The sequence below is a fragment of the Callorhinchus milii genome, unplaced genomic scaffold, assembly GCF_018977255.1.
Source record: "Callorhinchus milii isolate IMCB2004 unplaced genomic scaffold, IMCB_Cmil_1.0 Scaffold3, whole genome shotgun sequence".
NCBI classification, from domain to species: domain Eukaryota; kingdom Metazoa; phylum Chordata; class Chondrichthyes; order Chimaeriformes; family Callorhinchidae; genus Callorhinchus; species Callorhinchus milii.
Genome location: NW_024704744.1, coordinates 71749453 through 71775248, shown reverse-complemented (window position 1 = coordinate 71775248; position 25796 = coordinate 71749453). Strand labels below are relative to the sequence as shown.

Here is a 25796-nt window from a genome sequence, read left to right as displayed (position 1 = left end):
TGTTATTTTATTCTGACTCTTATAGATTTGAGTCCCTTTATCTTGATGCACACAAGAGGAAAACTCTCCTCAGCAAATAGGCGTGTGTGTATATTCATGTATATAAAGAGGCTGCAGTATACAGAGCTGCAAGTCTCCTGTTTCTGCATCTTGTACTGAGAACCACTAGTGCTATGTACATGTCAGCATGACTTTTGCACATCTCCCAACTTGTGTTGGCTTGTCTCAGTTGGTTACAGAAGTTTGGACTTGAACAGAAGTGGTAGCCTAAGACAGAGCTCAATAGCTTCTGTGTGAAAAAGTACTTACTGTTTTTGTCCTAATATTGCTCTTCACAATCTTAAATCTGGAAGGAGAAAGAGCAAGATGGATTGCTTCTTGCAGGATCAATACCAATACATTAATGGACTGGATGCTCCTCTCTCATGTTGTGTGGTACCTCTGATGTGAATGCTGGGCCTGCAGAGAAACACTATAAACAGCCACATCTATATTAAACAGAAGGAAATCATTAAGGGCTGGAGTGTAGGGGCTTTTTTTAAAAAAAAATCCAGGTATTAATTAAGATGTTAAGACAGGATGGATTAATGGCAAGCAGGTGGTCCAATGGGAGGGTGGGATGGGTTGATGGACCACTGGATGGCCCCATGGGAGTGAATACTGAGCTCACTGCACCAAAACCACGACTTTTAACACTTATTGCAATGTTTGGATCAAAAAATACACAACTTTCTTATAGCCTAAGTTATCAGCCTATCATTGCTGCTGTAGGTAGCAGAGTTTCCAGCAGATGGCACTCGGCATTGCTACATTTTGCAATCCATTGCCTTTTTCTGTACCCTTTGGAATTTTGTAGCTTGTATTTGTACAATATGGTGGAAATGATCTAACGGTATTCAAAGGTTCAATATCCTCATTTGTGTTAAAGGATTACCAACTTGATATTAATAGGTACTTGTGTAAAATTAAATTCGAGCTTCCCTTTTATGCTACTAGTCACAATAGTCACAGAAGGGCATAAACTCAAGATTATTGCCACTTCAGCATCCACTGGATCAACTTGCATTGATATGGTGCTGTAGTACATTTCACTATTTCTAAATTTTGAACACTTCTATTTGATCCTTTCTTAACTCAGTTGCAAGCTTACAGCACTATGATGCAACATATAATATAAAACTAGGACAGCAGTAATAACACCCAAATGATACAAAATTAATGGTACTTAGTGACTTAGCATTTTCATTTATTTAAAAAATACAGTACATAAAATCAGTCAACATTCAAGCCAGGTTAGATTCAGCAGCTCATACAAAATGTGCCAGATTACACAAACCTCATTTCAATCCACACAGACAATTTACAAAACATAGCTGCGTTTCATTGTATTTGATCACTTGCCATTTCAGGACCAGCTAATTGTTTGCATTGCTAATTTTAACTGGGAATAAATTACCTTTGGGGTGCTTTGGCCAGCAATAACACTGCACACACTCAGCTTTGCTGCAGTTGTGTTTTAGGAGTTTGAGGGTCTAAATTGCTAGAGTTGCAAAAGAATTCATAAGCAGGGAATCTTGGTTGTGTTGTGGTTTCCTGTGTCCTCCCATTTCAGTCCTGACTTCCACGACATAAGTGAGTGAGTGGATTTCCAGATAATTGGCCACAACACATCTGGGATTTGCTAATTTAGATGCTCTGGCTGAGAGTGAATTAAGCAGGTGCTGCTTCAAAATAATGATATGAGATCTGGTGATGGATCACACATTAAATATTACCCTGGCTCCATGTTTAGTGTAATGGGAAGTGCTTCGAGACATCTTGCTGGCATGAGAAGCACTATATAAATGTAAATTGTATTAAATGCCGATTAATCTGCTGTGAATTCCGACCCTTTTCAGTTATCAAGCATAGGATATTTTCAAGCATTGCTGAGGCTATGATCCATACATTGATTCAGAGTGTTGTTATGTAAATTGTCTATGCTGCAACATTACAGCAGGAACATCCAGCACTGAGACACTACCCCCTATATTAATGCAAGCGGTTGTTGTACCATCACCAGCTGTCTGTAGCAGTGGTGGCGTTGAACCATTGAGAAAAATACTCATTGTAATGTTTTATATCTTCCACCAAAGATGCTACAAATTATCAGTCGGTTTTGTTTATTTTTGAAGAATTATATTGTTCAGATACTTCTGATACAAATAGTTATCGTGTTGACAATATAAGGTAAACAAGTGACTGGAAAACTAATAACTGCCATAAATGCCATAAGCAGATAAAGCATAGAATGGTTTGCATTATTAGTGAAAAACATGGTTGACTATGGAATGAAAAAGCCTGGTTTGTGTCCTTTGTGTGTACGTGCAGAGGGGGTTTCTACAGGAGCAGGTCACCTCCAACACATCCACCTCAAAAACCAAGGATATGTTTGGAAAATGTGTTAAACAGTGCAATTCCAGTTATTCAACTTTTTTAAAAACGAATCTGCTATCTTGTAGATATTTGTAGATATTTCTTGATATCCCCTCTCATAATTTTTACAGTATTTACAGTACAGAACAGTATTTTTCAACAAAATTCGGACATTTCAGGTTAAAATTCAAAACAGACGTGCCAATTTCTGGAAAATGACACACAATTTGTTTAATGGCCATCCTTATGGCAGTTTAATTCGTATTAATTAAATCATTAATATATAATTTAGGATTTATTTGATCAAAGAAATACAAGATCCAAGTTTATGCCTTGTACGTACTCATTGTGGTAAAAGCACTTTCCTGCACAATACCTCATTTGTTTGACCTGACTTGAGCTCAGACAGAAGGTAAAAAAAGTGTGGTGGTGAAGGTTGCTCTGATATTTTTGGGTTTCCAAATGATTAAAACTGAATCCTGAAAGAATCCGTTATTTAATTAGGAATTGTTCATCCCAGTTTCATGAGGCAGGATTCTAAACTGATCACACAGCAAAACAGAAGAAAGATGCACCGACACAAGAAGTTATCCTCTACCCTTATTATGTGTTGTTTTTGCCTGGAACCACAATACAATTCGCAAAAGGATTTGTAAAAAACAAATCCTGTGGATTCCTGCACATGTGTCAGGAATCCAAGCCTTTTTCACCTTGCATCCTCCTGACGTGAAAGGCGCTATTTAAATGCAATTTGTTGTTGTTGTTTTCCAACTGCTGTAAAGTTGGACTGCAGCCAAGGATGCAGCAGGCGCCTAGCAGATCAAAAACCTAGCAGTGTTCCAGCTGTTCAGCCTAAGAACACCTGGTTACATGCAGGAATTACTATTGACAAATCAATTAGCTAAATCATGTCATGTTCTTTTTTACCTCAAGTCATGTCAGTGATATAGTGAGTGAGTTTTAAGGGCTGCTTTCTTGTGATATTAAGCCATGGGGGGTGGGTGTTGTCAAAGAGCAAGGTGGATCCAAGCTCTAAATGGTATTTTGTTCCAGAACATTGTTGACTCCCACACACTGCGATTTGATCCCAGATTCCATCTTGTAATTATAAGTTTAACGATATTCTCACTAACATGAGATGAAAGATAAATCAAATAAAACTGAAGCGCTCAAAGAAAATTAGACATTGATAACAGGAGAAAGCTCCCCCCGTTGGGTTTTGGCTTCCTAATTTTGGGGAGAGGAGGAGGAGGAGAGAATAAGACACAGGACAGATTCGAAACGCAAAATAATTCAGCTAAATACTTGGAATACATTGTAGGAAATCCACATTCATTTAGGAGAAAATTCTTAAGGGCTGAAGCACCTTAATAGATTCTGAATATTTCACTGCATTGAATCTATATGAAATGGTGCCTGATAACACTTGGTGGGTTTATTTAGATGTCAGATGATCCTTTCACAACCAGTGGACACGAACAAAGGAAGTACTTATTCTTCAAGCAATAGGAAAACAGGAAGGCTCCTGACAGGAGAGATTTCCTACCCTGCTACTGTGGAGTGTCTGGATCCCTCATTAGCTGCTAGAACAGGTTATATACCAGTTCCATGGAGCTCAGAGTGAAGCTAAACCGTTTTAACAAATTCCCATGTAAACCTTTTCAGCAAGTGGTAAAGAAAAACAACAAGAAGATTCCATTTATAGAGCGCCTTTCACGTCGGGAGGACGTCCTAAGGCGCTGTACAGTTGGGTCAGGACCCGAGCAGGGGGGAAATGGTCAGGGTGAGGGGAGGGAAAGGAGGGAGCGAGGAGGGGGTGGGGGTAGAGAGTCGAGAGGGGAGCTGAAGGCACGGTCAAAGAGAAAGGTCTTGAGACCGGCCTTGATAAACCAATGTTACGTGTCTATTTTCCATAGCAACAAAAAACTTATGATTTGTAGTTAACTTTATTCCATGGTTATTCTGACATTCTAAATATGTTAGTATCAGGCATGCTCTCTTTAGTAATGAATACTATGCTAAATTTAGGTTGGACTTCCTTCCCGTTCATATTTTTAAGTATACATTTTTAAGCAAATGCTTTAATTTCTAAATTACTATAAATGTAATAACAGATCACAGAAGCAGAACCAATTGCCTTGAAGCCTGTAATAGCACTACTGGAGCTGGAGGGCTGTTCACTGAGCCAGGAATGCAGAAACAATATTATGATAACAACATATATTGCAACAAGCAATATATAGGACACAAACTGGGATTCCTTTGATTCGAACTCGTTAAATGGACAAGGCTTGTACACTATATGACAATGAGCGTGGAAACATGTATAATTTTCAAACTTCATTAGACCTAAGTATTTTCTTTGTGCAGTTATATATGAACACTGATGATGCCAACATCTGATCTTTTCCAAATATGTACCTTGAACATTTTTAAAGAAAGGCTGAAGCCCAGAATCTATACAAGAGTACGTTGTGAGTTCTGTTTTGAGAGGATACCAATCTAAGCATGAATCGTACCACTTCCAGTTGGACTGCTAGACAGGTTAGCTAGATTGGCGGAAGCGGCTTGAACTCACTGAGAGGTAGAGTGAACCTGCCCCACAGAGCACACATCCATTGGTCAATATGAAATATCAAGTTATCTGTGCAGGTAACTTACGCCTGGATGATAAATAGTCTTATGTTGCTAGAGAATAAACAGTGGGAAAAATATTTAACTTAAGCGATTTGTTGTAAATATAAATGATGTCACTGATTATGCATAAGATTTTGTTGATGTGTGATACGAGTATACTGAGACAGTGATCTATTATTTTGGATCTTCTATACTTTAACATTGAGATTCTAGATTATACCTGCATCATCAATTGCTGTAATTAATATCAAATTATTTTTCATTTTAATGCAACCTACTTCATTCCAGTAATTGCTTAATAACAGACCCATTCTACGTCACCTTAAATATACAGATGCCTGAACTGCTGACACTCAAATACCTAACATTTGCACCAAATGGATAAATAGAAGCACGGGAGATTACGATGGTGTCTATAAGCATCATTTCCCTTAAAACCTTCCCTGTTACAACACGCTTGAGAAGATATGTGAAAATGCTAGATCTATGAGGTGAACTGGTCTGAATTCTTAGAAGGAAAGACTACGGTTAGGAATAAAGATTCTGAAATGACTGAAGGAGTATGCTGATCGACAAACCCACTTTGAAATTACCCTGATCGTCCTTAAGTTTATTTTTTTGCACTTCAAAAGCTAACTATATTCACTCTGCTTAGAAGAATGTCATCATCTTGGTCCAGAAAAAAAAAGATGCAGACTTTAATTTTTATACCAAAAACAAAAAACAAAATATATATTAGTTGACATCCTTTACTTTCAGCTGTATCTGCCGTCGAACTCCTTCATACTTGACAAAAATTCAAGAGGGTCATTTTCTTTTTGCCTTCAAATGAAACGCGTCTTGAAACGCAAATCAACAGGAGTCATGCAGCAAGGTGGTATGAACAGAAATCTTCATGCGGCTCAGAAGATGCACTTTGTCTACTCTGGTCCACAATCATTATTGAGGAGAAGTTGAGTCCTTCAAGAATTCCCTGAGCCAAGATAATGAGAATGGTTCACTTGCAGTTCACAACTGATATTTTATATATGTGTGTATGCATGCGCACATTAAGCTTTGCTTCCAGGTTACATATGGGGTAGTGTGCGTGTGTGTGGTGGATGGCGGGAAGGTCTCTCAGTGAAATCTACTAAGAATAGCTCATGGTCAGATATTAAACATCATTTATAATTTAACAAAAGTTGCCTGACGACAATTATGTAATAGATTTATATCATAAGCAAACATGAAAATCATTTCTCATTCTATTATATATTCCACAATCATGTTAAAATGATTTTTCAAGTAGTATTATCTTGGGTAGGTGTTTTTTTATTTTGTTGTGTGGGGTGAAATGTATCTCCAGAACATTGGCCACTATCTTGAAAACATTCCATGTTGACCTAGCTGTAAAACTATTTAGTTCAAGATTATTCTTTAAAATTATTTTTTTTAAAAACTCACTGTGTAGTAGTGGCTTCCCAATCTGGTCCACCAACTCAACAACACATCCCAGCCTGGGAGTGAAAACAGGACATCTCTCCGTTCAGGTTCTGCTCCTGCTCATATGTTACACTGTCCCTCCCCAAAACACAATGCATTTTTGTGTCTTGCTTCACAAACGATGGAAAGAAGGCCCAGAACGACAGACTGAATTTGTTTTGGTGCAAATCTTTAATTTATTCTTAAATCTTTAATTGTGGATATATAACCCAGTGAGAACCTTCATGAACGTTTCCTGATCTAGTACCTCTTCCTTTTTCTTCTGAGTCTAACTTCCTCATTTTCCGTATAAAGGGTTTTCATTGTTGTTTTAAATTTAAGTGTAAACATTTGTTTTTTTTGGTTTGCTGTGTAGAACTTGCAGATTTTTGCCATTTTCCAATATATTACCTAAAAGGGAATCCTCAACATTGAAACAAGCAATATACCCCCACAAACAGTGATCACCCACTTGGTCAAAGCCAGTGATACTCAGGATTACAAAAGCATTACTCTGACAATATAAACTAAACTACATATTGTGTTATTGACAAACTATTAAATGTATACAATACCTTAATATTTGAGGAAGTTCTGGGCTCTTATATATGTATTTGTGTCTGTAGCCAAGGTCTTTATGGAAAGGAATGAACCGTATCTTCGGACTCTTTTGTGAAGCTGCAGCAATGTTATAAAGCTGTCAGGGAACAAAGTTCAAATAGTTATGGAACAAAGAAAGGTAACACTCTGTTGAGTGAAAGTCAGGCCTGAAATACTGTAGGAATAAAAATAATTCCAGTATATTATGCTGAGAGCTGACTTCCACCTCATACTACCCAGAATGAACAAGAAAATAAACATCCACCTGTACTTCTACACACCAAACTGCACATAGTTGGACTATGTACAATAAATACTTGTAGTAATGAACACTTCATCCTGTGGCTTCTGTGTCTAAAGCATATCAGGTTGAATCATTTCAAAGTGTTTCACAGGTAATTACTGACTATAGCAATTTTTTTTTATTCAATGAAGGGCCAGAGACTCCAGAAGAACATACCACCAACTTTTAATTTTACTACTAATTGCCTACAAAATCAGTCACTAAACTTGACAGTAATTAAGTGCAAAATGCTTTGAGATGTTTCAAATCTTGAGGCACTATAAGAAGGTTTTTTTTAATTAAATACTCCAAGTAATGACTTAGAAATTAACAGAACATTGGGCTTCCAAATTCCAATCTGCCTCATTTATTTGGGTTTGTCTTCAGGCTATCCTTGACCTTTCTAAGTCAGAGCAGGACCACATAACACCTAAAGCTACTTATAAATCAATCCTATGGAGTATCTATCCCCCAGTGCCTTCGCCTTGCCTCCTCCCTTTCCTCCTTCAAGACCTTTCTCTTTGACCGTGCCTTCAGCTCCCCTCTCGACTCTCTACCCCTCCTCGCTCCCTCCCTTCCCTCCCCTCACCCTGACCATTTCCTCCCCCAATGCTCGGATCCTGACCCAACTGTCCAGCGCCTTGGAACGTCCTCCCGACGTGAAAGGCGCTCTATAAATGGAATCTTGTTGTTGTTGTAAATGTTAACAGAGAATCTTCCAAACTGAGATTCATATCCACAGGCTGCATTCATTCTGAGACAAGTGTCTGCTGTTATTTCAGGCTGTGTGAGAATGCAGCATTACGCAAAATATCTCAAACTTAAAGCTTATAATAACCACTAAAATGTTTGCAAAATGAATAATGTCAATTTGTAAAGCCGGACATTGCAACGTTTCAGTTAATAAGAGGCAAAGAATTATTTTTGTTACAAAAAAAGAAAATCAATAAGAGTTAGTCCAAAACTAAGGATGGTTTTGGAATGGCAAACCGTACCTTTCTTCCCAGATGAAACGGAATGACACCATCATCCTCTGCATGAAGAATAAGTAATGGACATGTGATGTGTTTCACACTGAAGGAGGAAAGGAAAAAGTGATTACACATCATTGAGCACTATAAACCCAAACAGAGGATATTACACAAGGAGAAAGGAGCACAAGGAGAAGGACTGCGAGGAGGACAGCCACAATGCAGACCAAGGCACCTTGGAGCAGAAGACTGAATGAAGGGGGAAGGAGCAGAAAAGAAATGTAGTAGTGATAGGGGATTCAATAGTTAGGGGCACATATAGCATCCTCTGTGGCCATGAACGAGAGTCCCGAAAGGTGTGTTGCCTCCCTGGTGCCAGAGTAAGGGATATCTTGAAGTGGCTAAAGAGGAATTTGGAAAGGGAGGGGACAGATCCAGTTGTCGTGGTCCATGTTGGGACAAACAACATAGATAAGAACAGGGAGGAGGTCCTGCAGAGGGATCTTCAGGAGTTAGGAGCCAAGTTAAATGGCAGGACCTCGAGGGTAATAATTTCTGTATTATTACCTGAGCCACATGCAAATTGGAGTAGGGAGAAACAGATTAGGAAAGTTAACACGTGGCTAAAGGATTGGTGTGGGAAAGAAGGGTTCCATTTCATGGGACACTGGCACCAATACTGGGACAGGAAGGAGCTGTACCGATGGCACGGGCTCCACCTGAACCGGAATCCTAGCGGAAAGGGTAAATAGGACTGCGGCAAAGGCTTTAAACTAATAAAATGGAGGAAGAGACATAAGACCAAATATAAAAGAAATGGGAGATGAGAGTATAGGTCAGACAAAACTAAGGAATAAAGAGAACATAAATGGTCAGGGAACTAATACAATTATAGAAAAGAAGTCTGAAAAGACTGTCAAAAATAAACTGAGAGAAACAACTAATAAAAACAAATTAAACTGCGTGTACAGCAATATGTACACAGCATACAAAATAAAACAGGAGAACTGGAGGCAATAATTCGTAGAAAGGAGCCAGATATAATAGGGATTACTGAAACATGGCTACAGAAAGAACAGGACTGGCAATTAAACATTACAGGGTATAACATATTTAGAAAGGATAGAGACAGGAAAGGGCGACGGGAGTAGTTGTACTTATTAGGGATAACATCATGGCAGTAGAAAAAAGGGACATAGCTATCAGTAAGATAGAAACAGAATCTGTGTGGATAGAGATAAAAGTTAAGAAGGGATCAATCACACAAATAGGGTTACACTACAGACCACCTAGTAGTGGAAGGGAGGTAGAGGAAGAAGTATGCAAGCAAATTAGGGAAATGTGTAAAAAACATAGAGTAACAATCATGGGGGATTTCAACTACCCCCAAATAAATTGGCTAGAAGAGGTAGGTAAAGGGGATAAGGGAATGGAGTTCCTTCAATGTGTACAGGACCTTTCTTACCCAGTATATAAGAGGCCCAACGAGGAAGGAATCACTGCTGGATTTAGTAATGGGAAATGAACCAGAGCAAATAAAAGAAGTAAGAATAGAGGAACATCTAGGCAATCATAACTTAATATGGTTTAAGATAAAGATTTGAGAAGCATATGCGTATGACAAAGTCCAGGGTAATAGATTGGCAAAATGCTAATTTTGAGGGGATGAGAATGAAACTTGGGAAAGTAAATTGGCAAACAATATTGGCAAACAAAGAGATAGAGTGGGAAACATTTAAAACGGTGATCAATAGAGTGCAGAATGGATTCTGCTAAAAAAACAAGATAAAGTTAAACAATAATGAGACACCATGGATAAATAAAGACGTAAGAGCAAAATTGAACTGAGGAAAGAGGTGTTCACTCAGTGCAAAGACAACAAGGGAGAGCATGACAAAAAAGAATACGAAGAGGTTAAGAAAGAAGTCAAAAAAAATTAGGAAGGCAAAGAGGAACTATGAAACTAAATTATTAAGGAATATAAAAAGTAGTAAAATATTCTATAGATATAAAAATAACAAAAGGAAAATCAAAATAAGAATAGGGCCACTAAGGGATGGATGGATAAGATAAGCTCACAGGCAGTGACCGCGAAATGGCAGAAATATTGAATAATTACTTTGCCTCAGTATTTACCAGGGAGATAGATCAGGTGGACATGATAGTGGAAGAGAACAAAAATGATTTAAATACATTTAAGTTAAAAAGAAGGAGATAATCAATAAACTAACCAAACTCAGGGAGGATAAAATCCCTGGTCCAGATGGGATTGCATCCCGGTATATTAAAAGAATCTAGAGAAGAGATAGCAGAGTCCCTACTACACATATATTTAAATAGGGAGATAGCACAAGCCCAGGGAACTATAGACTTGTCAGCTTAACATCGGTGGTAGAAAAGATAATGGAATCCTCACTGAAAGAAGTAATAGAAAAACATCTAGAAACCAAAAATATAATAAAGAATAGTCAGCACGGATTTCAAAAAGGAAGGTCATGCTTGACCAACCTCATTGAATTGTTTGAAGGGGTAACAAAAAGAGTAGACAAGGGTAATGCAGTAGCTGTAATATATTTGGATTTCCAAAAGGTGTTCGATAAGGTACCACATAATAGACTAATGAATAAGGTCAGAGCATGTGGAGTCAGGGGAAAAACAGCAGAATGGATAGCAAGCTGGCTGCAAGACAGAAAACAGAGAGTAGAGGTAAAGGGTAGCTACTCAGACTGGCAGAGGGTGGGAAGCGCTGTTCCACAAGGATCGGTATTGGGACCACTGTTGTTCACAATTTACATTAACAATTTGGACTCGGGGATTTGAAAGGACAATTTCAGTATTTGGGCACTACACCAAACTGGGGGGAGTAGTTAATACTGAAGAGGACTCCAACAAACTACAAGACATTAATAAACTTGCTGAATGGGAATTTAATTGGCAAATGAATTTCAATATAGATAAGTGTGAGATGGTACATTTTGGTAGGAGGAATAAGCAGGTCACATACTGCCTGGAAAATAAGAATCTGAATGGGATAGAGGAGCAAAGGGTACAGATACACAAATCGCTAAAAGTAGCGATGCAGGTTAATAAGGCCATAAAAAAAAGCAAACCATGCATTGGGATTCATTTCTAGAGGGATAGAAATGGAAAGCATGGAAGTTATGGTAAACTTATATCGAATCTTGGTTTGACTACACTTGTGAGTACTGTGTGCAGTTCTGGTCCCCATATTATAGAAAGGATACAGAGGCACTGGAGAAGGTGCAAAGGAGATTTACAAGGATGATACAGAAACTGCGAGGTTATGCCTATCTGGAAAGGCTGAACAAGCTTGGACCCTTTTCTCTTGAAAAGAGAAGGCTGAGGGGTGACCAAATAGATGTCTTTAAAATAAGGTAGACATAGAGAAGATGTTTCCACTTCCGGGGAGACCAAACCAGGGGCCAAGAACTTACACCTTATGGGAGTGGGAAAGAAAAAGAGAGAAAATCCCATGACTTCAATTAGGTTTCAGAATGCTGTATTTTTTAGCACTAGAAATATTATTTTAAAAAAGCTAAATGGTCAGAATGAAAATTGTTAAATTGTAAAAGCTTCCAGACCGTGAGCTTCAGACCCCACAACAGCATCCTTTCTGTTATCGAAATACTAAAAGGTACTTGCATATGACATGTGAAGTGTTGCTAAGCAGTTCACCATCTACAAAATACATTCATTACACTTTACAGTAAATCCTTTGAAGCATTTTGAGACAACCTCCTGTTGTGAAAGGCACCATATCAAATGTAGGGATTAGTATTATTAATGACAAATAGTAAGGATTATTATTAGTATTAATAATAGTAAGGATTACTGTTATTTTATTAATAATAACAAATAATAATCCTAGACTGGCAGAATTTTCTGCTCTCAGTAACTGTTTTCAAATGAATAGTTTTAAAGTCAACAACATGGTAATAAATAATCAAACAGAATGCAGATGCTTGAGGGGGAGAGAACTACTGATACAATATCATTTAAAATCTATGGTGCAATATACAGACAGAGGTTTCACATTTTTTTCAAAAAATATATAAACTTACTTGTCATCACTAGGGAATATAATATTGTTCTCCGCGATGGAATCCAGGAAGAACCAGTCAAAGCCAGGAAAGTACCTGTAGATCTGAAATATCAGCAAACATTAGGCAACCATTAGTCTTTTCTAACAAAATGTTCTAAGAAGCTGAAAATCCAAAGCAACCAGCCTGAATTCAAGTACAGAAACTCATTACCAGCATGTTATAATAATAATCATCATCAATGCAACTGAGACTGTTAATAGCGTTATTCAAAAATGGCTTGACAAAATACCTGGTGAACAAAATATCAACCTCCTGCAAAAAGTAGCTATTTTAGGAAGCTCAAATATATTAAGAAAAGTAACATCCATTCATATCTAAAATGGCAGTGTAATTGGTCTGGCTGACCTATCACTGAAAGCCATTAAGAAATTATCTCTAAGAGTGATTTAAACTGTATTAACATAATAATAATAATCCTTGCAATTGATAAAGCGACTTATCACTTTGTTGAGACACACTAATTCTAACTGCAATGTGCATTTTTTTACCCCCAAAATGTAATCACTGATATTTTGTATTCTCTGCTTGTATAAAATGTATCATCATGTATCATCTTATTCTACAATGTACACTACAAGATGTTGCTTATATTTTCAGATTATCTTCTACTTACCAGTGAAAATGGATGACTTTTGGCTTCTTCTCGAATATTGGTGAAGGGAGACTCCAGTATTAAGGCACCAGGAGGGGTCTCTAAGAATGAGAATGGAATCTATTAACCAATTCCAGACAACAGTGGGCAGAAGGCAGGAGCTCAATCCTCGTAATGCACAAGCAAATCTCAACAGGAGATCTTTCTGGCAGGCACATATCTCAAGGAGTAACATAAGCACAGAAACTATCCTTGATCTTAGCCAAAAGGCAGAGAAGCAGTATTGCTAATCAGCAATTTATATTATTTTTTCATCGTTGGTCGGTGTCATGTAATCTGGTTAGGAAGATATCACTGTTTGCACCCAGTGCTCTACAGCCTTCCAAAGAACTTCACCTCCTTAACAAGGATCGCTTTAGTTCTAGGCAAAGTAGACAATTGCTTAGGCCGGCACATTTCGGCCTAGGCAGTTGCCTAGTTTGCCTTTAACTGAAGTGTTTTTTTTTTGAATGCTCAACTGGTGAAATTGAGACAGGTGGGGGGAGGGGTCTAGCCCCAGCAGCGGCCGGTAGGTGTTTTAAGGTAAATTCATCTCTCAAGGCAGCACACTAAGTTTTGCCTAGGGCGGCAGATTATCATGAACAGCTTCTACTCCTTACAAAAAAGCTTTGCAACTCTAGATTTTAAGGTGTAAAAAGACAAAACAGCTTTGCTACAGTCTAGAGAAAGAAAGCAACATTATTAATGGGATATCAAGAAAGAGGGAGAAATATTAAAAAGTTAAAAAGCCTTGAAGTGATAAAATGGCAGAACAAACTCAACAGGCCCACTGGCCTCCTCTTGTATCCGTTTTTATTTTTACAACCTGAACAGTGACCCGATCTATTCAGCAGACGGTATAGAAACCAGCAGCAATGCCATCCATTGAAAAACTAAATTGTTATGTTTGGTATGCTGTCTGTTGTATATTGTGAATTTACTTTGCGATAAAGCACAACTGGATAAAAAATTAAAATGCAGTGAGTTGCTTCAGATGGTTTACCTTTTTCACATAGATGCCTTACGACATTTGTACCAACTCTGAAAGAGATATGGAAAAATGCAAGAGAAATTAGTTTTTGTTGATAAATTTTCATTTGGTCAGTCAGATGTCTGATATGGAGAAACCCATCATCATGTGTCATAATATCTAACCCAGATAGGGTTCCATATATGTGTGTGACCTACACATGGTAATTTCTTTGTACTCCTTTGCAATATCAATATATTGTTGTTCAGGACCTTGGGACGTCCTCTCAACATGAAAGGTGCTATACAAATGTAATTATGTGTTGTTGTTTAAACATACCTGATAAAATAATTCTTAAACTAACCTCATTTGGTATTTTATTTACTCCATTCAAAATAAAAAAGTTAACATTTTGCAAAGTGCTTGTTGCTTCAGTTTTTATTTGGGGCCTTTCAAAAAGCTATTTAAACAACTTATTTTAAAATTACTACTTCAATCTGCTTTTATTTGACCCTCTTATAATCCTTTCAGTTAACCTCAACTGCCCATTATATATGTCATATGGCTATTTGTTTACTTAACTGTTAGCTGTTAGAAAAAAAATCTCTTTGGCCTTTAGTTTAGTTTGACTTTTTTATTCAGTCGTTGTTCTTTGCACAAAGAAATGCATTTTCTTTCCACTGCTCTTAAAATGGTATCAGAAATAAAAAAAAGTTTTTTATTTTTACCTGTAGACCTCTCCTACAGCTTTAAAATCTACTAAATACCTAAAGTCAAACATTCCTCAATTATTAGCCTTCCATACAGTATCAAATCAACTCTGCAAACATCACATCAATGATGCGATTGGACTCCTGAACCCCAAATCTGATTTAGCATCTGCCCTCGTATTCTGCTTTACCCGTTTCACACTCAGTACAAACCCACATCTCTCCTGCCCAATCTTTCCACCAAATGCACATTTCAATCCAACCATATTTTAATCAAAACCAGGGAGAGGAGCATTACCCACAGGAAACTTTATAGCTTTAATACAACAGCCTCACTGAAGAAAGTATATCATCAAATTAAATGGGAATACATCTCACTCTATTGACAAGTGGAAAAATAGTTTCAAATAGACACAATGTGTTGATGTTTCCTGACATCTGGTCTGATTAAGTTATGCCTGAAACAGCTTGTTTTTCTCTTTCAAATGCTGATTGACTGTGATTTCCCAGAACCTCTGTTTAATTCTTCTTTTTATTGATCTTTTAAAGACCACAGGTTATTTTATTGTATTTTAAGCTTTTGCACAATACATTCTGTGGAGTTGCATTTTAGAAAGGCCTACAATAAACATAATAAATATACATAATCCTTGCATTTGATATAGTGCTTTTCACGCCTTCGAGACGTCTCAAAGCGCTTCACAGAATATACTGTAAAGTGAATTGACCGTATATTTGTGGGCGAAACGCGGCAGCCAATTGCGCACAGCAGAGTCCCACAAACAGTCATGGATTGAAGTAACCAATTTTATTATTGTTTTTTCTTTTTTTCTTGAGGGATTATTATCAGGCATGTGGAGTAAGAAAACTTGCCCAAGGTTTCACCCCACCAGAAATCGAACCCAGGTCTCTCGCTTGCGAGGCAAGTGCTCTAAACACTGAACTACAGGACTCCTTCATGAAATTTGTTTGCAAATATTTTTTATGGCTAAACACAATCTGCTGAATACTTGAGTGCAAGAGACCAAATTAGTTACGTTTGTATTGTGCCAAAAATAGATTTTACTGTTGCATAAATAACATCCCTCGTTCCCAGCATTTTGCTACAGCTCTTCTACAATGTTCTGAAAAGGATGGAGCAGATTAGATTAACATGCTGCCACAGTGATATGATTTTGCTTATGAAAAAAAGACTGCTGCAACCACAAGGTCACAAAATAATCCACTCCATTAACAACTATTTTGATCACATATTACACACTTTTTTAAAAAATCTTATTAGTTTGATCTTCATCTTCTTAAATATCTCCTAAAAAATGTGCATCAGACTCAAGTGTTGGAAATCATACTTACCTAGTCAGTCTTTGGAAAATACATAAGGCTCAAAAATGAATGAATGAGATTACATTTTTATATAGTGTCTAACATCAAAACATCTCTAAATCTAGTGAAAATGCACAGATAAAGTACTGAATTCAAAGAGTATCCCTTTATGCCATTAGAACAAATGAAAGTAATTTTAATGTTGCTGCTTGCTGCCTGGCTCAGTTGGTAGCAATGCTACCTCTGAGTCAGAAAGTTGTGGGTTCAAGACTCATGTGGCACTTTGAACTCACAGTCTATGCCTACACTCCAACACAGTGCTGGAGGAGGGCTATATTGTCAGTAGTGTCATCCTTTGGATAAGACGTTAAACTGAGTCCTGTCTTCGTCCTCACCTAGATTAAATACTCTAGCAATGAAAGAAATGCTTTCCCATTTCCAGCACATCAAGCACATCCACGTAAGGTTTAATATTCTTCTTCCTCCTGATGACCACATTTCATGTTGGAGACAGCAGCAGTTTTGGATTGTTTCGGAACTAATCAGAGACCAGAGATTTAAAATTGACTTGATTGCTTCACACATGCAACTGAATCAAGTTGATGTAGTTGTAAAAATCAAAGCAGGAAGGAACTGGTGATAATGGCATGATACAGATTAAAAACATGCCAAATAAAAGTAGCAGTAACACTCTCAAACATATCAATAATGTCCTACCAGATGTGGGTCGAATTATTACAGTATCCATTTTTTAAAATATAAACAAGTATGCAAAAGAACAAAGAGGGGAAGCAGCAATATTTCCACAAAACAATGTTGTTAAATAAAGCATCAAATGCCTTAATATTAGAAGATTTTCACCAATAGAAAAGATACCCAATTAAGCACTTTGAGATATCCTCCCGATGTGAAAGGCTCCATATAAATGTAAATGATATTATTCCTGTAAACAAGTCCAGTAAAACTCGCATAAGTCTTATTTTTATAAATTGTTGAATTGCCTAAGTCATATATTCACCCGAGTCCCATTCAGTTTCCTATCCAAACTAGTTAGATTTCTTTTCACTGCTCAGTATTAATATAATCACCTCCTAACTCATAACACCACTCCCCTACCCTCCATTACTCCCACACTTATCGGTCAGCTACATTGATTCGAGGGAAACATATTCTTGACCAGTCACCGCGTGTACAGAAAAACACACTTACCTACACTGAATTATGTCATATGCAGTATAGATTATTGATTAAATTGGATTTTTACAATTTATGCAGTTTGCCTGCAACTTGGACTTCAAGTCATGTTATATCCCATCTGATACGGCTTAAATTAGTTTTACTGTACAATAGTTGATTCCACTTACCCTGTGCCTAATGAGTGGCCCCAGATGTAGATTGAACTCTTACCACTCCTTGCTTTCAACCAGTTGTAAGTGTAGATAGCGTCAGTGCTCATGCCACTTTCTGAAGGGGTCCCTTTTGAATCCCCCCATCCTGCATTAAAAAGAAACAAAAAAGATTAAACCGGCCATTTCCAAACTTCCAAAATTTGCTTTATAATAATAAGAATCCTTGCATTTGACATAGCACTTTATCACGTCTTTGAGAACAACAACAACATTACATTTGTATAGCGCCTTTCACATCGGGAGGAAGAAGTCTCAAAGTACTTCACAGAATATACTACAAAGTGAATTGACTGTATGTAATAGGGTGACCCAACATCCCTGATTTCCAGGGACAATTCCCAGATGAGGTGTTGTGTGCCTGGCCAAATCTTACCCGTCTTGAGTTCAGCGCAAACCGAGCAACAATATTATTCTAAAACAGATACACTCATCACTCATCAGAGAACTATAGCAATTAATCCAACCATCTTCTCCAGTTGTGCCAGCATCAGGAATTCTGGTGAGTTCAATTTTTTTGTATATGTGTCCCATGATTCGGTTTACAAAATATGGTCAGTCTAACATATTGTTGTAAAATTTACATTTTTAACAGTTACCTCTAAAAAGAACAAATCAATAACTTCTATGAAACTTCGACTTGTCGATTTGTTCGATTTCTTTATGATATCCTGCTCTATTTTCGTATAGAGAGCTGCTGATCATTCACAAAGCGTTCTTGTTTTAACAACAAAATAACATCTGCACTGTATGCACCAGAATCTAACCTAAAATCATACTTCACCTTACAAGGATTAAATGGTACAAAGTATGCCACACAATGATACAGTAATGCAGCTGAATGATTGTTGCAAAAATAATAATAATAATCCTTGCATTTGATATAGCGCTTTTCACGTCAGGAGGATGTCCCAAAGCGCTTCACAGAACACACTGTAAAGTGAATTGACTGTATATTTGGGTGAACGCGGCAGCCAATTGCGCAACGCAATGTCCCACAAACAGTCGTAGATTGAAAATGACCAATTTATTATTGTTTTTGGTTTTGGAGGGATTATTATTAGGCTCTGTGTGGAGTAAGGAAACTTGCCCAAGGTTTCGCCCTCTGCCTGGGATTGAACTCAGGTCTCTCGCTTGCAAAGCGAGTGCTCTAACCACTGAGCTACAGGACTCCACAAAATGTTGATAATGGGTAAAATTCATAGGCATTTTAAACATCTCTTGTGTTAATCAACTACAAGTAGGCAGAGTACTCCTCTTTGGCAGGTACCTCCAAATAACTTTTAAGCAATAATGAGGCCTAAGCAGCCAAGACTGATTTCCCTCTTCCCCCTCCTACTCCCAGGAGGATATATACTTGTACATAGAGACAGAGATATTTTAAGATGTATATTTTGGTACTGATTTTATCACCCTCAAGGGCTGAGTGAACCCACCAGAATTTGAATCCTCCTACCTCATATCCAGTTCTCAATCCAGGAAGTCAATTAAAAAAAAACGTACATACATAGAACATCTCAAAAGCACCAAGTTACTTTTTAAACTTGCTGGAGTTGTTTAGCACTGACTGATGGAATGTATCCTAAACCAGCAATGATGAAAGTGTTCACTATAATATAATTATTTACACAATAAAGACAGTTTGTAGTGCAACTGATCACAAATGCAACATCACTTCTGTTAGTCACTGTGCCTTACAATAATGATTAATTGCCTCTTGGCAATAGTTTATGCTTATTTAAGCACTTTGAGACGTTTGATGTAAAAAGTGCTAAACAATTAACATTCCTGCATTTACCAGACCTATTGCGGTTAACATCATATAGTTTGCCTTATTTCCTTTATGCGTGGAGTCACAGAGTGATACAGCACAGAAACAGGCCATTCAGCCCAACTAATCGATACACGTGGGTTTAGTCCTCACAGGGCCCACCACTCCTCACCTATATCCCTCCCTCCATTCCCTTCTCTATCATGCAAGCATCATGTTTTCTCTTAAATACACAAAGGGATTAACAAGTAAAATAGTACAATTAACCATTTTTCAATGTTCGAATGTTATCACTGAGTTCTGAAAACAATGTTCCTTCTCCCACAGACTAAGATTTGCCTATTTATTATTTTCCTACCTATCATTAGCAGAATACTAGTACATTTGTGGGTGGGGGGGGATTTGTGGATAGATGTAAATTGCCATTTTACATAAACACGTATGCCTCTTCTTATTAAAAAAATTATAAAATAGTTAACACAACATATAAAAGTTTTACCTTAAAATCACTGGACTCTGAATTAGCGCTGCTTTGTTATTTTTGAGGTGGACACTGAAATTCTTACACAGCCTCCCAGCATCCCCACTGATCTACTAATATCTATAGAGCATCAAAGTTTTTTCAATGGAGCAGCAGGGGTGCTGCGAAGGTAAAGACCAAGCAAGTGTTGCTACCAGCTTCAGAAATTCCATTATTTAAGGAAGATCTTATCTGAGAGATCCAGGTTTGAGCTCAAAGTCCCAACATGGGGTTCAACCACAACCTACAAATTCCGAGACAAGAGTTCTACTGACTGAGCCAGTCTAGCCGCCTCTGTTTACCTAGCAGTAAATAGGACCCGGTTGTTAGTCAATTGGCAGATTGCTTTTCCGGGAGGTAATAATTCCTTCAAAAAGAAATAATAAATTGGTCACTCAATCCACGATCGTTTGTGGGACACTGCTGTGCGCAATTGGCTGCTACGTTTTGCCCACAAAATATAGTCAATTCACTTCACATTATACTCTGTGAAGCGCTTTGAGACTCTCGAAAACGTGATAAGGCGCTATATCAAATGCAAGGATTATTATTATCATTATCTGGAAACAGTCAGTCTGGGCAGTCAGACCACACTTCTAACAATCACAACATATTCAAGATCCAAAAAAGCTTAAATACTAATAATTTCTCAAGAGGTTCAAAAAGACTCCAAAGATTAGGAAGTTTTGGTTATTCTCTCCGGTACTTGATATTTATTTACCTTTATTTATTGCTCAAAAAAGGCAATAATAAAATTTTTTTTTTTAGGTGAATCCAGATGAAGAAAGACTTTGGGTTAGCTGCAAAGCTCCCTTCCCTCTACCCCTGAATCTTAACTCAGAACAGCATTCTCCATTGTATAACTAACATTTTCATTTTGACACCAGCCTCTCCAGCTTGATGAGACTGCCAACTTAATGGCAACTTGTTCTGAGATATAGACAGTTTTGTGTACCTTTGAGAAACTGGATAATTGGGGTAACTGGATGCTGAGAATTTTCGGCAGTTATACAATCTGTTATACAACATTATGGTTCTAATCTTCTAGTGTGTCTTTATCACAGCAAAGGCACCAGAGAGAATGCTGCTTAAGCAGGTTCTGGACAGACAATCTCACTTGTTCTTGCTGGATGTGCCATTGGAATTGGACTGGTGCACTCCTCCGGGTGCTGTTTCTTTACCAAGAATAGATAGAATTCCAAGTACTACATGACCCAGTCGCAGATTATAAAATACAGACACAGCACCCAAAATTGCATGGAGTAATCCAAGTACAGTCTCACCACTTGATAGTCTACAGTCTGCTTTTGAAGCATACAGTCTGCTTTTAAATTCCATGCCTGTAGATAAACTATCTCACCTGCTTAAACATAGAATGGACTGCGATTCAAGGATTTAATGCCTTTCAGCGTTGAGCTGACATTGCAAACATTTCCTGTTTATGGCTTCATTTACTCAATCCGTTTCTGTTTTACACAATATGCTCCAGCTCATTTCACATTCAGCATTATAACGCAACACTCAGATATCTGATATATTATATTTTAAGAATCCAAATCTAATAGTAATATGCATTTATTTTTTAAAAAAACATTCTTGGAATTGAAAAGACCCTAATTCTTATCACATATTTGAGAATCTCAAAGTGCTTCACAGGATATACTTTAAAGTGAATTGACTGTATTTTTTGTGACCCAAAAATGATTGATTAAAATTGACCTATTGCTGCAGAGTACATCCTTAGGAACTCAAAACTCTGATTCAACATGAGAAGTATGATCTACCAGTTCCATAAAAATATTGCGAAAGTCAGGATCATTGCACCACTGAAAATTAATTTGTAGCATTGTTTGAAATAGAATCTTTTTTGCTTACACTGCGCAACAGTCAGCTTGTTGTCATTGGAGTTGAAAAATTAGTTAAATATCTACACCATCAGCAAATCTAACTGAAGCAAATGTTCACCAGTTTTAATTTGTTCCTGATTCAGTACTATCGCAGTAATCACACTAATTGTATGTAGCTCCTTCTGAAATTCGAAGCCATTGATTTGCCTGTTGGCATACCACACCTAACAGGATTCTACTGTAAAGAATATTGAAGAAATCACACCTGCGTATCAGTAAACATCAGCACTGCTTGATACCACGCTTAGAAGGTCACAAGCAGAATGCACCAGTATTAATCCTAGGCTGGCATGATGACATAAATGAGTGTAGTTTACCCTCCCCCACCCCGACCCTCAGCTCGCGTCCGTAACTCTGTCTGTCCAGTGCCTTGTTGTAGTTGGTAGTGGAGTAAAAACCCTTTAATAAAACCTTTGCAAGCAAATTATTCAATTTCTCCAATCTTTCGTATTTAGAAAGGCTATACAGGGTAATCCCATTATAACATGGTATTCTAGGTCCAGTATCACAGAGGCCAAATTATAAGCAAAGTTCAGTGAAATGGTCAACTTCCAGGCCACTGCAGGACACCAGCGCTTTAAGCAAAGTATGCTAAAAAGGGAGGTATTATAACTGGAATGTAGTGTATAATCTATTGGAAATCTATTGGTGTTTAAGAAAATGTTACATATTAAAAGCATCTATTTCCATCTAACTGGATCTCATATTGATCAAGGTGAAAATGTCATTGCTGAGAAATTGAATTTTTTTTGCACCAAGTAACAGTCTAAAGCATTGCTATGTCAGGCATTATACTGGATAATACGACTTCTGTTTTGACTCCAAAAATCCACCTTAACCCCTGATCGTAGAAGAGTACTCTGGTTACCAAGTGCCAAATTGTGGATACTTTGTTGTTGTGGATTTATATTCACTTGAAACTGGATTGAATCTGCGCAAACTCATTTGACTTCGAGCCCTTATAATTATCCAACAGAGAAGGCATTCGTTGCATCAATTTGAGCTGGATTCTTGGCTTTGGATCCAGATTTAAAGGGCAAAATTTCTAATCATCTACTGTCTAATAACTAGCATGTAATGTGTAACATTTCTATTTCAGGCTCATATAATTGTAAGAAATCAGTACTATTTGACATTATTATTTTGCTTCATCTCAGTGAAATGGCAGCTCAGAACATTAAAGGAGAAGGAATCTTAGTCCCAATAAAAATGGAATAGACTTGCTGTGGTCAAAATTTCACATCCCCTTCTCATCTTAGTCCCATCTGTCATAGAGGGATTGGCCTACAACCCCAACTGACAAAGGCAAGGTTGATCTGTACCAGCTTTGGGGTGGGAGGGCACAAATTAGAGGTGTTTGACCCTTGTGCATATTCGTTGGCTCCCGTCAATGTTTTCTATCCTGACAGATAGAAGACATTGACCTCCTCAACCTCCCCGGCCTATCCCTCACACTCACCGAACCAGTGTGCAATCTAAGGGTCAGGTTCGACCCACAGCTGTCCTTCCTTCCCCACATCCGGTCCCTGACCAGGACGTCTTCCTCGACCTTCACTACATTGCCTGCTTCAGACTCAGACTCATCCCAGATGCAGTCGAAACACTTATCCATGTGTTCGTCACCTCCTCACTCCCTCAGGACCAACCCTGATATCACTGTTAAACCCAATGACAAGGGAGGCGCTGGCGTTGTCTGGCGAAAGGACCTCTACCTGGCAGAGGCCGAACGTCAATTCTCTGACAACTCCTCCTACCTTCCCCTGGACCATGACCCCACAGCTGAACACCAAGCCACCATCACCGAGGTTGTCAATGACCTCATCTCCTCTGGTGACCTTCCTCCTACAGCCTTCAACCCCAGCCCCACACAACCTGCCTGTACCTCCTCGCCAAGATCCACAAACAGGACAGTCCTGGTAGACCCATTGTCTCTGCCTGTTCCTGTCCCACCGAATTAATCTCGTCTTATCTGGACTCCATTTTTGCTTCCCTCGTCCAATCCCTACCCACCTATATCCGTGACTCCTCGGACACGCTCCGCCACTTTGACAATTTCCGGTTCCCTCGTCCTGAACGTCTCCTCTTTACAATGGACGTTCAGTCCCTCTACACCTCCATCCCCCACAAGGACGGCCTCCAGGCTTTCCGGTTCCACCTTGATCAACGGCAAAACCAGTCTCCATCCACCACCACGCTCCTCCGCCTGGCTGAACTTGTTCTGACATTGAACAACTTCACATCCAATTCCAACCACTTCCTTCAAATAAAAGGTGTCGCTATGGGAATCCGCATGGGTCCCAGCTACGCCTGCCTGTTTGTTGGCCACCTGGAACACTCCTTGTTCCGGTCCTACTCAGGTCCACTCCCTGAGCTGTTACATTGTACCTACTGAGGTACATGGTTGACTGTGTCGGGGCTGCTTCCTGCTCTCGCAGAGAGTTAGAAGCATTTATAAATTTTTCTTCCACCTTCCACCCTCCATAAAATTCACATGGACCATCTCTCACTCTTCCCTTCCTCGACTTCACTATCTCCATGTCAGGTAACAGACGATCCCCAGACATTTTCTATGAGTCCACCAATTCCCACAGCTTTGGAGTCCTGTAGCTCAGTGGTTAGAGCACTCGCTTTGCAAGCGAGACACCTGGGTTCAATTCCAGACAGGGCGAAACCTTGGGCAAGTTTCCTTACTCCACATGCCTAATAATAATCCCTCCAAAACAATAATAAATTGGTCATTTTCAATCCACGACCGTTTGTGGGACACTGCTGTGCGCAATTGGCTGCCGCGTTTCGCCCACAAATAAACAATCAATTCACTTTACAGTCTATTCTGTGAAGCGCTTTGAAACGTCTAGAAGACTTGAAAAGCACTAAATCAAATGCAAGGATTATTATTATTATAGCTACCTTCATTACACCTCATCCCACCCAGCCTCCTGCAAAGACGCCATCCCATTTTCCCAGTTCCTCCGCCTCTGTCGCATCTGTTCTGACAATGCAAACTTCCACGCCAGAGCAACCGAGATATCCTCATTTTTCCTCGACCGAGGATTCCCATCGACAGTAATAGCGAAGGCCCTTGACCGCGTCCGCCCTATTTCCCGCACCTCTGCCCTCACCCCTTGGTGTTGGGGTAACTGCTGGAGTCTAACCAGCTAAAACCGGATAGCTTGCCATTGAAAGCACCATCTGGTTTGCTCAGCAGGACAACCCTACCCTTTAGGACTTTGACTTGCAGGTTTAATAGGAGCTGAATGGGTAGAATCCCTGTTCCCAATGACTGGTCTGCTCTTCCAAGTCCTGCCGATGAGCCGGGCTGGCTGGCTGCATCAGCGGTGTCCTGGAGAACCGCAGACACGCCTTGCTCAGGAACTGGACTCCTGAGCCCACCGCAAAATGTTGGTTCGATTCTGATATTCTGTTGCCAAAAATGTCACCTTGGAACTGCTTAGCTCCAAGGACACCCTACTTACATTCCCACTCACACCCCCAGCCCAAGAGATACAACATTTGTACCCACTGTAGCTGACTGCAGACTTGGGATTAGATAGAGTTTGAAATTGTATGTGATTCTCAGGTGGTGTATTGAAAGCATTGAGCACTGAATAATAATAACCTTGCATTTGATGCCAACAAATAATTAAAAGCACAATTGACCCACACCACAGATCTGACAAATTTATCAACAAATTTCATGAAATTAAAACCAGATTGTAAATTCTAATATCCAATATTCCATTCATGATATGAAACTAAAACTTTTTAAAAATATATATAGTTTGAACCGTCAAACAAACTTTTTTAACACACATACGTAAATTCAAGGCAAAAATAAAGTTCGGTAGATTCTCCCTTGAGCCTCCAGAAATGAGTCAACCACCAGTGAATCACATTTTCAGCCAATTAAATCTATCACATCAGCAAAACAACTGAAGCACAGCCTTTATATCATTTTTGCCCATGCCACACACTAAACAAACTGCGAAAAAAGTGACACATACGCACACCCACCTATCCTGAATCATGCTGAAATATTATATATCTATAAAATATATTATAACTAT

At 38.6% G+C, this 25796-nt stretch overlaps 1 protein-coding gene across 1 annotated transcript in view; it reads right to left on the bottom strand.

The window, feature by feature from the left end:
- Positions 1-4827: 4827 nt before the first annotated feature.
- The window catches only part of abhd12 (abhydrolase domain containing 12, lysophospholipase), a 53939-nt gene continuing 32970 nt past the window's right edge, over positions 4828-25796 (bottom strand). The window contains exons 8-14 of the mRNA XM_042333012.1: positions 17490-17619; positions 14126-14163; positions 13105-13184; positions 12450-12532; positions 8392-8470; positions 7089-7210; positions 4828-6025 (exon numbers count right to left, since the gene is read on the bottom strand). Coding sequence (XP_042188946.1) covers positions 5992-6025; positions 7089-7210; positions 8392-8470; positions 12450-12532; positions 13105-13184; positions 14126-14163; positions 17490-17619 — 566 coding nt within the window. The 3' untranslated portion in view covers positions 4828-5991. The remainder of the gene's footprint in view (positions 6026-7088; positions 7211-8391; positions 8471-12449; positions 12533-13104; positions 13185-14125; positions 14164-17489; positions 17620-25796) is intronic.